Here is a 14982-nt window from a genome sequence, read left to right on the forward strand (position 1 = left end):
CTCTCTCTCTCTCTCTCTCTCTCTCTCTCTCTCTCTCGCTTGCTCTCAAAACTAAAGAAACATTAAAAAAAAAACGTGAAAAAAAAAAAAAAAGGTTGGAGGAATCCTAGGCCCGAGATGAGTTTCCCACAAAAGAATCTGAAAACAACTCACAAGGTACCATGTGCACCTGACCTTGCGGAGACCCACGGCTGGACTTTCTGGGCCCCCTTCAGGATGTTGACAATTCCTGGCATAATCGAGCTGAGATTCCTGCATTTACCTATGTCACTGTGGCTCTGGAAACACACCCCTACTGACTCTATCCAGAGGAGTTTCAGGTTTGGGGTGAGAAACGAAAACTCTCCCCGGTTCTGTGCAGAGCAAGAGTGGCACCCCCACGCAGGCAGCTGGCTCCCTGCAAACACGGGCCCCCGGCACCTTCTTTCTGGGACCGTGCTGGCAGGGAATCAACACCCACCCCGGGGGTCCTCCTGCTCCCACGAATAAAAACAACTCCACTGATTTCAGCTTTTTATTTTGGACGAATTCTAGACTCACGGGACCTTGGGGGAAACAGTACCGAGAGATGCTCTGTAACCTTCCACCCAGCGTCCCACCACGGGAACATCGTTCGACCTCATTTCCAAACCTAAAAGTCGACAACATCAGTTGGGAGCCTGACCCTGACAATACTTTTAGGTGTTACCATCACGGACATAGTATAGAATGTTCACTCTGTTTCTCTAACGTTCTCAAGGGTGCCAAGACAAGGTCTGATATTTTTTTCAAAGGGTACACAGAGCCATCAGGCCCCGTGGAAATCACCAGAGCAGACCGTGCCCCACTCAGCGTTCCTCTGTCAGGGCAAAGCTAGGATGGGGGGGGAAGTATGGTAGATGACCATCGAGTAGGAGAAGTTTCAAAATTCCTTCTTTCAGGGAGCAAAGAACATGCCACCAGTTTGGCAAATTCGATAGCGGCTTTGAGGCCGCACATCCGTGAATAAGTTGGGGGGTGGGGGGCACTTCCGCTCTGGCCAGAGGTGGCTTTGCAGTGCGCCTCCCGCGTGCGCTTTGAAGCTGGGCAGATTAGTAACACGGCATTGGTCACCAGCCTACCATAAAATCCGTCCTTTCTAAGGCCGGCTCCTGCACCTTCCAGAAACGTGTGAGATACGGCAGGCACCGAAGACTCAAGAGCGGTGAACACGGTGTTTTTTGCAACGCAACCCGATGGCGAGAAGCCAGAGAAAAGGAGCTACTTACACATCACTCTGGTGGGTATACACCCGATCGAAAAGGGCTTCTGGAGCCATCCACTTGACTGGAAGTCGCCCCTGCAAGTGTGGGAAAAAAAAAAATGTAACAGCCACTCTCTTAAACCCAATTTACTTTAGCAAGCTCAGCAGGCTGTGCCTCACTGAAGAGCGGATGCTAATGATTTTCACTGGTCAGTCAGGAGAGCAGAAGGAATCAGCTCTAGCAGGGCCTGGATAGAACGTGCAAGGTGCAGATTTGGGCGCATGAATAAAATGCCATTTCTCTGGATTCTCACGACCATCTCTCTCCCTAGCACACAGACACATCCTGACCACCTTCTAGGCAAAAATTAACCTAGAAACTCCCAAGCTCTAGTCTTTGCTAGGGAAGTTCTTGACCCAAGAGGCTGCTGGTTATTCACCTTTACTAAAGGTATCTTAAATATAGCTTAAATTTACTTCTTGAGAAATTGGTCAAGAGTAAAGCAAAACATGGGGTGCCTGAGTGGCTCGGTCGGTTAAGTGTCTGAGTTCAGCTCAGGTCATGATCCTGAGGTCCGTGAGTTCGAGCCCCACATTGGGCTCTGGGCTGACAGCTCGGAGTCTGGAGACTGCTTCAGAATCCGTGTCTCCCTCTCTCTCTCTCTGCCATACCCCTGCTTGCTCGCTTGCTCGCTCTCTCTCTCTCAAAAATAAATAAACATTAAAAAAAAAAAAGAGTAAAGCAAAAGAACAGGGATAAAGGGCAGAGGAATGAGCATCTATCATCTTTTCATCTAGAACATTCCGTGCCACCCCCACGCCCCCCTTCCTTCCACCACATCATTGCCACTGACTTACGTTTGTGGTCTTTTTGTAATAGTCTATATTGTTGATATCTCTGGCCAGTCCAAAGTCTGCTATTTTCATCACATTGTTTTCTGTTACCAAAACATTTCTGGCGGCTAAATCTCGATGAATGCACTGAAACCAAGAAAGAACTGATTTCAAAATGTTTCAAGAATAAAGAGAAAACATACTTCTTAGGATGCAGAGAGGAAATACAACATAAATCAAAAATTGGTTATTTCTTTTCTAATTAAAATAACTAGGGGCACCTGGGTGGCTCAGTCGGTTAAGCATCTGACTTGGGCTCAGGTCACGATCTCGTGGTTCGTGGGTTCGAGCCCTGCGTCAGGCTCTGTGCGGACAGCCTGTTTCAGATTCTGTGTCTCCCTGTCTCTCCCCTGCTCGAGCTCTATCTCTCAAAAATAAACAAACATTAAAAAAAAATTAAAAACAAAACTAAAAAACTAAGGCCCCAGTCATTTTGAAGAGTAAAGATACACCAAGGACCAACATTGGTGTCCTTCATACGAGATCTGTAACTAGATTATTCTAAAATCTTTTATCTCAACACTTGCTCTCCCTCCCTTTACAGACAAACTCAGAAGAGCTAGTTAACCTCCAAAACCACATCATCTTTACCTCCTGGTCAGTCCGCAAACATAGTTTCCATCCCCACGCCTCTGAAAGTCGATGGAGGAACCTTTTGTCAGACCAAAGTGAGTTCTTCTAACGCCTCAATTCTTCCCTCTGCAGCTCTGGACACTGTTGATTTCATGCTCCTTTCAGAAACGCACCCCCACCCCCCTTGAGTGCGACCCCTAGCTTCCTCTCTTCCCCAGGTCCCTGAAAACTGGGGAAATGTCCCATCAATTTTGTGTATTTCCACATACCCCAGGGCTTCTATTGTTAGATACATACAAAAGATTTGCCAATTCCTACCTCTTTCCTGACCTCTCTCTCCCGGGACTCTCCTTGTTATCTTCCACAGGCTATGCAACATTTCCGCACTAACATCTCTCTGGTACCTCCAAATCAAGGTCTCGGCTCTCTCTCAGAGATACACCCCAGAATTCTTTGCACCCTCCTCCCAAGTTCTATTGACATCGACCCCCAAATGCCTCTGTCCTTTGTCCATCCTGCTCTATCCCCACTACTAACCACTTAGCCCAGGACGTCACCACTGCCCACTCCGTCCCCGTAGATGCCACACTGCCCCTAACGGGTCTCCAAGCTTCCAAACTCAGCCTTACACACCTGCTAGGCTTCCCACAAGTTGCGTTTCTCAAAGTACTAACCACGTCCTTTCCCGGCGTAGATCATGACTAACGCCTGTCTGTCCATGTCCCAGAAGGCACCAGCCCACACAAAGGGTCCAACCTATGCCTGTCACCTGCCTGGCAGCAGGGCGGAATGTTGAAATGCTCGCTATACAGGGCGGCTAATTTCTAGTTCTGAAACAAACTCACTCTTCGGTCTTGGGTCTAGAGATAATTAATTCCCATTTTTCCTTTCTACAAATGATATACTTTTGCAAGTTGTTCTAAACGTTTCAGTTACATTTCAGCATAGTAAGATTTCATCATGATACATGGTAATTAGAATCCCAAATCATCACCCCCTATTTTTTGGAAAAGGCAAGGTATAAAGAGGTGAACAAATATCCCTTTCAAACGCTTTTACACGGGCTCCTGGCAAAGTTAATGACCAGAAGAAGGAGAGTCCTATCAGGCCACTTGACAAAGGCGAAACGGGGCTCTTTGCAGACAGGCGCTCTGCGAAACGGCCAGTATAGAGAAGCCAGCCAAGCTCTCTCTGAAGAATAAATCGGGAATTCTCTTTCCCTGCCCACCGCCCAACAATTCCTGGTTTTTAGATGCTTCTGTGGCCCCCCTAGATGCGCAAACGCCAGAAAAGGGAAAGCAGGAAAGCCCCACAAGTTAGTATGCCTGTGCCTGGCCAGAATGGAAGCAGGAAACGTGAGAGCTCGCAGAAGCCGTCTGGGGACCAGGCCGGGGTGGGAGCCATGTTCCTAGTTTGGAGGCCTCTTCAGATTGAACTTCCAAGCCCTTGGCCAAACTCTCCCTGCGGTGTGCTCCCCGCCGACGCGAGCTCTGTGCATTTTGGCAAGCCGTGCGGCCAGAAGAATCTGGATTCCCACACGCTGGGCTCCCACCACACATTAGGGCTCAACTCAGAGACGCCACGACAGTGGCCTCCATCATCATCTGGGCGAGAGCCAGAATCTAGCACCTATCTCCCACATCCCACGATGCTATCAAACACTCCCGGCCACCCTCTGGGCTGTAACGCCCACCCTCTGGGCTGAACAGTAAGAGACTTGGAACCAACATGCCAGGAAAAGAAAATAATTAACATCAAGCCAAATTCCCATCATCTGCAGAAATCAGGAGTTGTTTTCCAGTGCAGCGCTGATCATTTACATAACTAGGGCCCTCAGACCATTTGGTATTCCATTTCTTAAGTAAGCAGAGATCAACGGGTCACTAAGGGAAGAAAGACTAACATCCTTATGACCCAGACTGTGTAATGGGTGCCTCTGCATGGCTGACCTAATTAAATGCCCATGGCAACCTAGGAGATGGGTGTGATTACACCCATTTTACAGATGGGAAAGCTGGTGCTTGCTTTAAAAAAAACAAAACCGGGGCGTCTGGGTGGCTCAGTTGGTTCAGCGTCTGACTTTGGCTCACGTCACGATCTTGTGGTTTGTGGGTTCGAGTCCCACATCGGGCTCTGTGCTGACAGCTCAGAGCCTGAAGTCTGCTCCGGATTCTGTGTCTCCCCCTCTCTCTGCCCCTCCCCTGCTCATGCTCTGTCTCTCTCTGTCTCTCAAAAATAAATAAATGTTAAAAAAAAAAAATTTTTTTTAATTAAAAAACCAAAACCAAACAAACACCCACTCAGACTTAACACCTGGGAGTAAGTTTAACTGGTTTGGGGATTTGGTAAGAAGAAAAGTTAGTGGCCTCTGAACTAGAAACAGCACAACTTTCATAATTTGTACAAGGCTCAAATGCCCCATATTACCTAGTTGTATTCCGTGTACATCACGGTGCTTCTTTACCTGCCCACTGCCTAGTTCCCCACCAACACACACACACACACACACACACACACACACACACACACTTACATCGGAAAGCCGCTCAAGGACAGGCCCTACAAGTTCATCTCTATATCCCCAGCACTGAGCACAGGGCCTGACCCAGTAAATGTTTACTGAGGCGAATTCATAATTGCATTCCATCAGTAATGAGCCAGAGAGCTCACTCAACAGTTCCTTAAGCTGGCCTCCAGTAAGCTCATTGCTAGCGGCCATGAGGCATGCGTATGGGCAGGCCAGGATCTGGCCCTTTCCCTGCTTCTTCCCCTCCACTGTCAGGAAAAAGCCCTCCATTTCTGGAAGCAGGCTCTGCTCAAGGGGACCATTCTTTTTTTTTTTTTTTTTTTTTAATTTTTTTTTAACGTTTATTTATTTTTGAGACAGAGAGAGACAGAGCATGAACAGGGGAGGGTCAGAGAGAGAGGGAGACACAGAATCTGAAACAGGCTCCAGGCTCTGAGTGGTCAGCACAGAGCCCGACATGGGGCTTGAACTCACGGACCGCGAGATCGTGACCTGAGCCGAAGTCAGACGCTTAACCAACTGAGCCACCCAGGCGCCCCTCAAGGGGACCATTCTTAAGATCTTCATCAACCACCAGTTTCATATCGGTTCTAGGGCTTTAACTGCAGAGGATCCTCAGCTAAGGGAACCCCGCAAGGCCCTATCAGAACACAGCTCTGTCCCTTCTATCCCACCCTGTGTGAGTGGTCCTCCCCTCCATCCAGAGTGAAGCAGGGATTCCCTGAGAGAGCAGGGGAGTCTGGGGAGCGGGGTGGGTGAGGAACGAACCACAGGGCCAGGTCTGGGACCAGCCACTTTTCTCTGTGGACCTAGGCGTCCCCATGTTGGAAATACAGACAATGACTTAGACATACCTACCTGCCCAAAGGTTTCCTGGTACCTCCTAACAGTCCTCCCTTATCCTAAAATCACACCTATCTCAGAGCTGTTCTGAGGTTATGGATGATACTGTATGTAAAAGGCTTGTCCTGTGCCTGGCAGATGTTAAGTTCTCAAAAATAGGTAGTAATTAATCACGGCGAGAATCGCTATTATCACAACCCCATTGACAAGGGCATTTTCGGTCTTCATCCTAAAATGTGTTCGCTTGCCCCCTTTCACAAAGTTCACCTGACCCTTGGTTCCTTCTCTAGTACACTGAACAGAGGAGGAAGGATGTCCGAGTTCTCAGCTGGGAGCAGGGGCGGATCCCCACGGGCTCCATGAGCCTGGCTCAAGGCGCATTCTCCTCTCCTGTTCCGAGCAGAACACCCCACCTTTCTGAAACCCCTCCTGTGACCTCTGTACACCACACCCTGCCTTTCCTCCTGACCTCTGAGTCCCCTCAGCCTCTACTGCCATCGGGTACTTTGAGCCAAGCTCCAGATTTGAGAGTTTTTTTCTACTGCCCCTCTGCTCCGCCTCTCCCCGCCTAGATGCCCCCCCCCCCCGTGCCTTGAAACTACACTTCCTTTGCTGGCTGCCGAGGTCCCAGCCCAGCCCTCGGAGCTAAGCTCTGGCCTGCAGCTTCCTGCTCGACAGCGGCCCTTGAAGGGCGCCCGCGCATGTTCAAGGTGCATCCTGGATGGCCCACCAGAATCTACTCCCACTCCCTAGACCTCCTCGTCCCGATCAGCGGCACCGCCATCCAGTCTCTCCGAACGGAAATCTACTCAGTACCCCGACAGCAAAACAGATCCCACATCAGTGGTCTCCTCCAGTGCCTCTGGGAGCCAAGAAACCCTAACACAAACCACCATCACCCTTCCGCAGGACCCCGAGCTTCTAACCCAGCGGTCACGAGCAGCGCGAGAAGGAGCGAACTTCGCAGCACAAACCCGACCCCGTCAGGCCCCTCCGTGGCTCGCCATGTGCCGGGAGCGCCCGGCCCGGGTCTGGGAGGCCCTGAATCAGCAGGGCCCGCCCGTCTCCAGCCGCATCTCACACCCTGCTCTCGACGTCCCTCCCCAGAAGCCGCACAGCTCTCCCTCCGCGTGAGCGCCCACCGGCCACCTGCGCCCACACCCGGCCCCGGGCCCCCCACTGACCTCACACTGCCTGTTTCCTGCACAGCACGATTCTCAGCCTTTTACATACTTACTTTTAGTCCCACATTTCTTGTTAATCTCTCCTGCTGCCGCCCGAGGTTCCTGCTCCAAGAGGTCCAGGACTGGATCCACTCCACCACCCTCTATGGGAATGCTTCCCCCTCTCCCACACAGGGAGGGTCCAGAGTGACCAAGACCTGCGGGTCACAACTGGCAGCCTGCGGGCAGGTCATACTCCCCAGGGTTTTAGTTAGGACTATCTGGAAGCTACAGCAAAGGTGAACTAGAACAACGGATACCGACGTTTGCCAGGTTCACCTGTCGCGCTGGTCTTCCTCTCCACGCGCAATCCCCCCTGCGCGAACACACTATTTATGCCTGAACCATTCAAAAGTGAGTTGCAGGGGCACCTGGGTGGCTCAGTTGGTTAAGTGGCTGACTTTGGCTCAGGTCACGATCTCGCGGTTTGTGGGCTCGAGCCCCGTGTCAGGCTCTGGGCCGGCAGCTCGGAGCCTGGAGCCTGGAGCCTGCTTCGGATTCTGGGTCTCCCTCTCTCTCTGCCCCTCCCCTGCTTGCGCCATCTCTCTCTCAAAAATAAACAAACATTAGAAAACAAGAAATGAAAAGTGAGTTACAGACCCCACTGATACTTCACACCTTAATACCTGAGCAAAGATCTACCTTTAACTCGAGGCCACTATCGCCACCTCCAGATTTAACACGGATCCATCTGGTCGTACTACCGAATACGGTCCACATTCAAATTTCAGTTCATAAATGTTCTTGATAAAAGCTGCCCCTCCCCCCTCCCATCCTGAACAAGACCCAGTCCAGGGTCACCCGAGTACATGGAGCTGTCCTGTCTCTTAAGTTGCCTTTAATCTGGAACCATCTCCCCAGTACTTTTTGTCTTTCGTGATGCTGACATTGTGAAGCGATGTCTTGTGAAATGTCCCACATTCCGGATCTGACCGTTTCCTCACGTCAAAGGCTTTTCAGGTGACAGACTCCCCTGGGTTCGTGCATATGCACACAGAGGCAGGCACCAAACTGTCTCCTAAAACCTACACAGTGAGCGCTTTTTTAGGGGGGAAGAAAAAGATCTGAAAAAGTCTTCAAGTCTGGACTCTCTTGCAACAACAACAGAACACGTGGTAGGTCTGGCCGGGTTCCGATGTGGCCACAGGAGCAGGGGCGGAGATGTGGCCACCCCTCCCCCAGATCCCTAACGCCATGGGGTCAGGCGCGGGCTGCCTCGCTCACTCACAGGACTTGGCACGGCCGTGACCCAGCCCAGGTCCCCACGGTGACAGTGGGCCCACGCCCTCGAGAGAACCTCGCTTCTTTGGGGACCCGAAGATGGGCTTCAAGCTCCAGCACAGGTAGGCAGTGACCCCACCTCTGCCCAAGGACAAAGTCCTACAACCCTCCCTGCAAAGCGTGAGCTAAGGAAGGGTGTCTTGGGTTATCCAAAATGCCCCAGAGGACATCAGGGCACCTGTCTAACTGCTTTCAGAATAACTCAGATGTTTAAAGTTCCACTGCCAGGGGCATGCTTGGAATGCAGACGGTTCACCTCAGGGGACCTGGCCAACTTCTAACCAGAGGGTCACCCCGCGAGAGGAGACAAAATAAACCCAGATGACATCCAGGACTCAATGTTACTAAAATATCCCTTCGCCTGATCTCTGTTCTTAGAATATTTAACACCCTTTCAAACTTAAAACCATTAACCCAACACCCAAAGTCTACGTCCACCAACTCGGCACAGAACGAATAACAATCACCCACGCCCCCGCAACGCCCTCAACGCCCGCGGCTCTCTACCGAGAGCTGAATCTCAGGAGAGGAGACACCTTTTCTGCTCATCTATGCAGTCCCTTGACGTTTCTGAGGCTGCTCTGGCTTTGAAAAGAGTTCACTAAGCCCCTGTGTGAATAATGCAGTAAGTATTTTCCAGGTTGTACGAGACATGCAAGGGCCTGACTCAGCAAACGAGCACGTCCAAAGAGCCTGTTTTCTTCACAGGCTTCTTCTTTCTTTCTTTCTTTTTTTTTTTTTTTTTAAACTGGAATCTACCCAACTGAGGAGAATATGAAGGACTCACTTTCTGGGAAGCCAGGTATTCCATGCCTCTCGCCAGCTGGTAGGTGCAGGACACCAAGTCCTTGAAGGTCATCTGCTCCTCGGGGACGCGGTTAATGTCATAGGAGTACTCCATCCCGGGGGGCCTGCGGGCTCGGAGGTATTCCCGGAGGTTGCCCTTCGAGGCGTACTCAACTATGACATAGAGGGGCCCTGCGGACGGAGTAGAGAAAGCAGCTCAGGAAGGCGACTACCCTTCCCAGATCTGCCCCCCCCGGGAACCTCAGCACAGTGTGAGCTCTCACAAGCCGGCGCTTTTTTTGTTGAATTTGAACATATGGAAAAGCACACACAAAAACAGGACAGCGGCACCTCTCCTCTTCCCCAAAATGCCAATCGACACTTGGTCAAGAGAGCCCCCAAAGTCTTCCAGAAATAAACAGAGGTACGGCGAGTGCCCCCCTCCTGGTGCTCCAGTGCCCTCCTGGAGAGCAGTGGCTATCAGAGATCTCTCTCTGCCCGTTCATTTTAAATCATTTTACCCACATATATGTATCGATAAGCAATGCACTGGTTTCCAGCACATAAACGCGTCGTGAAGATTCGGCTTTGCAACATTTTCCCCCTACGTATTATCCTTGAGGAAGGAACCCAGTCGGGCTGATAAAAAAAAAAAATCTAGATCATTCCTTTCAACAGCTATATATACATTCTACCATATAAATAGGCCACACTTTATTTATTTCTCTATACTTATGGGCATTTACGTTGCTTCCAGGTTGGTAATAAACAAACGCTTCTGGGTACGCCTCCTTACACACACGTGCGATCCTTTCTCCGAGGCACAGATCGGAGGTTGGCAAATGACAGCCCGCAGGCCAAATCCTGCCCACTGCCTGTTTTTGCAATTAAATCGTATTGGCACGCAGCCAGGCCCATTCACATCTGCATCATCTGTGGCTGCTTTCTCGCTACCGGGCAAACACGAGTCGTGGCCACCGAGACCCGCGCTAAAGGCCACCAAACCAAAGATATCTACCATCACCCTCCACGGAAAGTCTCCCGACTCCTGGTATCGACCTAAAAGAGAAGCTGCTGAGGCAAAGATAGGATTTTCAAGTCTATTAATTATCCTCAATCGGAGTCCCAAAGTGCTAGTCAGCTCCCCAGTGGGAGAAGCCAGGGCTCTGTCTCCCCCGAGGCAGATAACGTGTCCCTTCCTTCTACTCTCTCCTCTTCTAAGCTAGTCTTGGGAGCTCAGCCATCTGCTGCCCATAGCAAGACATGGCTTCCTCAATCCCCATTTTAAGTCATTTGTCAACCCAAACATAGGGTCTTATTTTGAGAAATCCCTCTTAGCACCATCAGACAAAACCACAAGGAGCCTGTCCTTTCCGAACACCTTCCAGGTTATGGCCTCAAAACAGCAGGACTCTATAAGGCCCTCCCATCCAAAGCCACCCAACGCCTACCATTCCCCAGTCCCCCAGTACGGTCACAAAGTCCCCTTTGTGTTCATGGCCAGGAACATCTTCCTAAGGGGATTTTTAAAGAGAACTCTAAACATGCACTTGAGGTGCCCTAGGAGCAAGATCCAAAAGTCCAACCGTTTCTAAAATGATGCTAACACTGAAGCGTAAATTATTTGGATGAAAGCATTTTTTCCTCCTACTCACCATCCTGAGTGCAGGCTCCAAGGAGATTTATGATATTTTTGTGTTTTCCAATCATCTTCATCATCTCCATCTCTGACACAAGATCAGAAAGATCCTTCTCTGTGGCATCATCTACAAACATTCGGTAAATTAAAAACCAGTTACTTTTAACCCGTCAGCTGCTGCTGTAAGTCATTGCCAAAAACGTAGTTGAAACGGCATGAAATTGAATTTTAGAACCAGAAAAGACTTTCCAAATCATCTCCTTCATTTTACTGGGAAGGGGGCAAAGGCCCGGACGGGGAACTGCCCCGATCCGTGTCAAATAGCTAATTTGGGGTCAATGAGGTCAAAAGTCAGGACTCTAGTCCTTCTTCTGCTAAAGGCCAATTCTTTTCCAGCAAACCTCACAAATTGCGGGGGCGGGGGAAGGGAGGTGTTTAAATTCATCATGAAATAATTCCATCCTCTGGCAGATCTAAGGGGCCTCAGAAAAAACCTTATCAAACTTCAAGATGTCTGAAAACAACTGTGAGCGCATCAGGGGTGGGGAGAAGGACCCGGATGGGGTATGTCAAATCACTACAGACTTTCTCTAGACCAAGTGCTGCTAATCCAAGCCCTTGTAGCCCTTAGAAAATTCACAGACAGGTTCAGGGGGCACCTCATAACTGTGTGTGTGTGTGTGTGTGTGTGTGTGTGTGTGTGTGTGTATGCGTGTGCATTCTGAGTGGGCAAAGGCCCATGCCTTCTATAATGGGTTTCTCAAAGGGGGCTGTGATTCTCAACATAAAAGAATTAAAGTTTGGGGCGCCTGGGTGGCGCAGTCGGTTAAGCGTCCGACTTCAGCCAGGTCACGATCTCGCGGTCCGTGAGTTCGAGCCCCGCGTCAGGCTCTGGGCTGATGGCTCGGAGCCTGGAGCCTGTTTCCGATTCTGTGTCTCCCTCTCTCTCTGCCCCTCCCCCGTTCATGCTCTGTCTCTCTCTGTCCCAAAAATAAATAAAAAACGTTGAAAAAAAAAATTAAAAAAAAAAAAAGAATTAAAGTTTTCTAAACTTCTCTATAATTTCAAGAAAAGCGGCTTAGGTCCTACAGTCACAGGCTCACAGCTTCTAGAAAGTGGCAAGCCTCTTCCACGTGAACCTCTCTGAGCTAATTCAATATGGAACAATCTGCATTTACTAAAACAATGAGATAAGGAAATACATAGCAGCCTCATTGCAAAAAGCTTTTCAGCTTCACAAAAGGAGGAGCAATGCAATTAACTGACTGGAGGGTAAGACAGACACACGGAGCACAGACAGGGCTGGGATGTTGCTGTGAGCCACCCACTGGCTGTAAAAAAAGGACGCCTGACAGGGCTCTGGGGCTAACGTCTTCCTCCATCCTGAAAGGGAGGACCAACCTGGGTACATCCAAAGAAATAAACCCCCCAGACCTCCACTTCTGAACTCCAGACTCCAAACAGAAGTTCTGCCAAAGGAGGCGGGAAGCCTGGGCCCTCCCCACACGTGCCCTGGCACGTGGCCAGGGGGTGCCAAGGTTGGCTGTTGTGGGGCATGCAGCCCACCACACCTGCCACGCAAGAGGGCCAGGGCGCACGAGGCAGGCCCCGGCCACACAAGACGAAAGCCAGAGGGCCACCTCTCTTGGTGGAGCTGAGACACGTGGGGTGGGGGAGCACAGTCCTCCCAGGCATCAAACCCCAACGTGAGGACCTCAAAACGCCCCAGTTTTCTTGGGAGCCATGCAGATCAACAACTTAAAAAAAAATCATCTTTCTTACTCCTTCCACCTGCTACCTCCCCACACAGGGAGGGACAGGATCATCCCACGACAGCCCATGAAAGAAAGAAAGAGCCTAATTCAGGAAGCATCCACAAATGGGTCAGGCACCCATATTCAAGAACAGGTGTCTCTGCCCAGACACGTGGGAAAAACCGTCCTTTCTAAGATCCCTACGACAGGATTTATAATGTAACCGTTCCCTATAACTCGTCTCATAAAAGAATACTGTGGAGGAAGAAGTTAATGTTTGAAACGCCGTAAGCTCCTTGGACATAGGCATGAAGCAGGGCTAGAAGGTCAGTGCACAACGACATGTGACGTTCACGTCCCGGGGTAACTGCTCACATGGCCCAGAAGGTTCTGCCCAGCCACCGATCCTGCTGGTGTCCGTTTAGCTTTCTAAGGGATTCTCCCAGACCAGTGTCAATTCTGTTTTGTTTCTCTTACAAAACAGAAGGTGTGACCTCCTCTCCCTGCACCCCCTCACTCCCTCCGAAAGGGTCAACCTTCCTTTATTTGTAAGGGAAGGTTTGGGACCCAAATCCAAGAGGCCGATGCTCCTCTAAATTAATCAATCATACGTGAGTTGCTACTTTCTAAGCATCTACAAAAATAGAGGGAATAAGAAATCACGGTCATCACCTAGGAGCTGACGAAGAACAATCTGGGAGGCTACCACTTTCTAACAAAACTGGCTTTTCTTTCTTGTAAGTGCACACAGCTCAAGATAAATCGTCTGTCCGGGATGCTGATTTATATGGAAAACTTCTCAACCCCTAGGTCAACTATGTGCTCTCTGACCCCTGCCATGATAGAGTTCACATGCCACAAAAGGAACATTCTTGATAAGACTTTCCACCCCTTTCCCACCCCCACCCATCCCCCTCACCCCACTCACCTTTCAACATCTTCACTGCCACGGTGACTGCTTCCTTGGGCTTCTCTTTGTCAATCCCCACTGCTTCAGCCATGACCACTTGCCCAAAGCAACCTTCCCCCAGAGGTTTGCCCAGCGTCAGCCTAAATGTGTAAATAGGGGATTAGCACACAGCATCTGGTGAAGGGGTGTAGCGAGGGAAATTCCAGAACTAAATATAAAAATCTTTCAGCGGCTTGCAAAAGCATGGAGCATTTATCATATGGAACTAATGAGACCTGGGGTACACACGCGCTTGAGTATTTTCTTAGTGACGTTTTAGAGAATGTCAATTACGGGTGGAACAGCTATTAAATTTCACATTTGTGTTCACGATTTATTTTCTTTGTGGAAGGTATCCTCGCTAGTGAGGTGGTCAGCTTTCCTAAGTGCTAACAATGCGGAGCTTTTGATCTTGAGCCAATTGAATATTTGTAATTTAGAATGTCTCAAAGAAAAAATGTTAAAGCTGTTCTTATTTTTTTTTTTTTTTGTCTCTGTGAAGTGAGGTCTTTAAAATCACTATTATTCAAATACCAATGGATTTTACGGTCACATTCCTGGCCAAGTTACATGATATGAATCTTAAACGCATTTCAAGGAATCTCTAATTTTTCCCTAAAGGAAAAAGAAAATTCTAGAAATTGAGGGGAATCTCTTTTGACCTCACAGTTTAGAAAATCCTTAACTACCCAAAATTAATAATGAAGAAAATCCAGAGTGAACACAATGAACTGTATTTCTAAGCTCAGAAGCTCGGTGCACACCATACTAATAGCCATATATTTGTCTCTGGGGATTCTCGAAGCCAAGAGAACAGAGAAATCTTTGGGATACTTATGAATGTGGTTTTTTCACTTAAGCACAACACAGTGAAGTATTAAGCTGCCCTTAGTAAATAAACACTATTTATGATAAGCACACAATGGTTTGCAAAAGCTAAGCAAAGACTGAGGGCAGCGTATGCTATGCTGAGGTCATTCTGTTTCTATCCTGAACTAAAATTAAATTTAATATCTTGGCAGAAAATAAACATTTGCATTGGAAAAATGGCTAATTTATGTCCTATTGCCCCGCTACGACAAGCGTAACAATCCTTTCTTTGTATAACTTCTGCCTCCAATCTAATAAACTGCTTCTAAATAGCCTTCATTCACTGGAAGTCTGCTCCACCTACGTTTGTGCTAAACTCCGTTTTGAAATGCCTAGCGCTCAGATTTTCCGCACCGAGGGTCCTCCCCCAAGGTGGGAGCTAACGGTTAGGCACACACAGACTTCCACTGTTGGCTGCAGC

The 14982-nt window shown here is 49.2% G+C and overlaps 1 protein-coding gene across 7 annotated transcripts in view; it reads right to left on the minus strand.

Annotated features, from left to right (window-relative positions):
• The window catches only part of FGFR2 (fibroblast growth factor receptor 2), a 108489-nt gene that overhangs the window by 7870 nt on the left and 85637 nt on the right, over positions 1-14982 (minus strand). For all 7 annotated transcript variants that reach the window (XM_049645859.1, XM_049645858.1, XM_049645857.1 and 4 more), the window contains 5 exons: positions 13671-13792; positions 11005-11115; positions 9351-9541; positions 2081-2203; positions 1248-1318 (listed from right to left, as the gene is read on the minus strand). In XM_049645859.1, coding sequence (XP_049501816.1) covers positions 1248-1318; positions 2081-2203; positions 9351-9541; positions 11005-11115; positions 13671-13792 — 618 coding nt within the window. The remainder of the gene's footprint in view (positions 1-1247; positions 1319-2080; positions 2204-9350; positions 9542-11004; positions 11116-13670; positions 13793-14982) is intronic.

Source organism: Panthera uncia, chromosome D2, assembly GCF_023721935.1.
Source record: "Panthera uncia isolate 11264 chromosome D2, Puncia_PCG_1.0, whole genome shotgun sequence".
NCBI classification, from domain to species: Eukaryota; Metazoa; Chordata; class Mammalia; order Carnivora; family Felidae; genus Panthera; species Panthera uncia.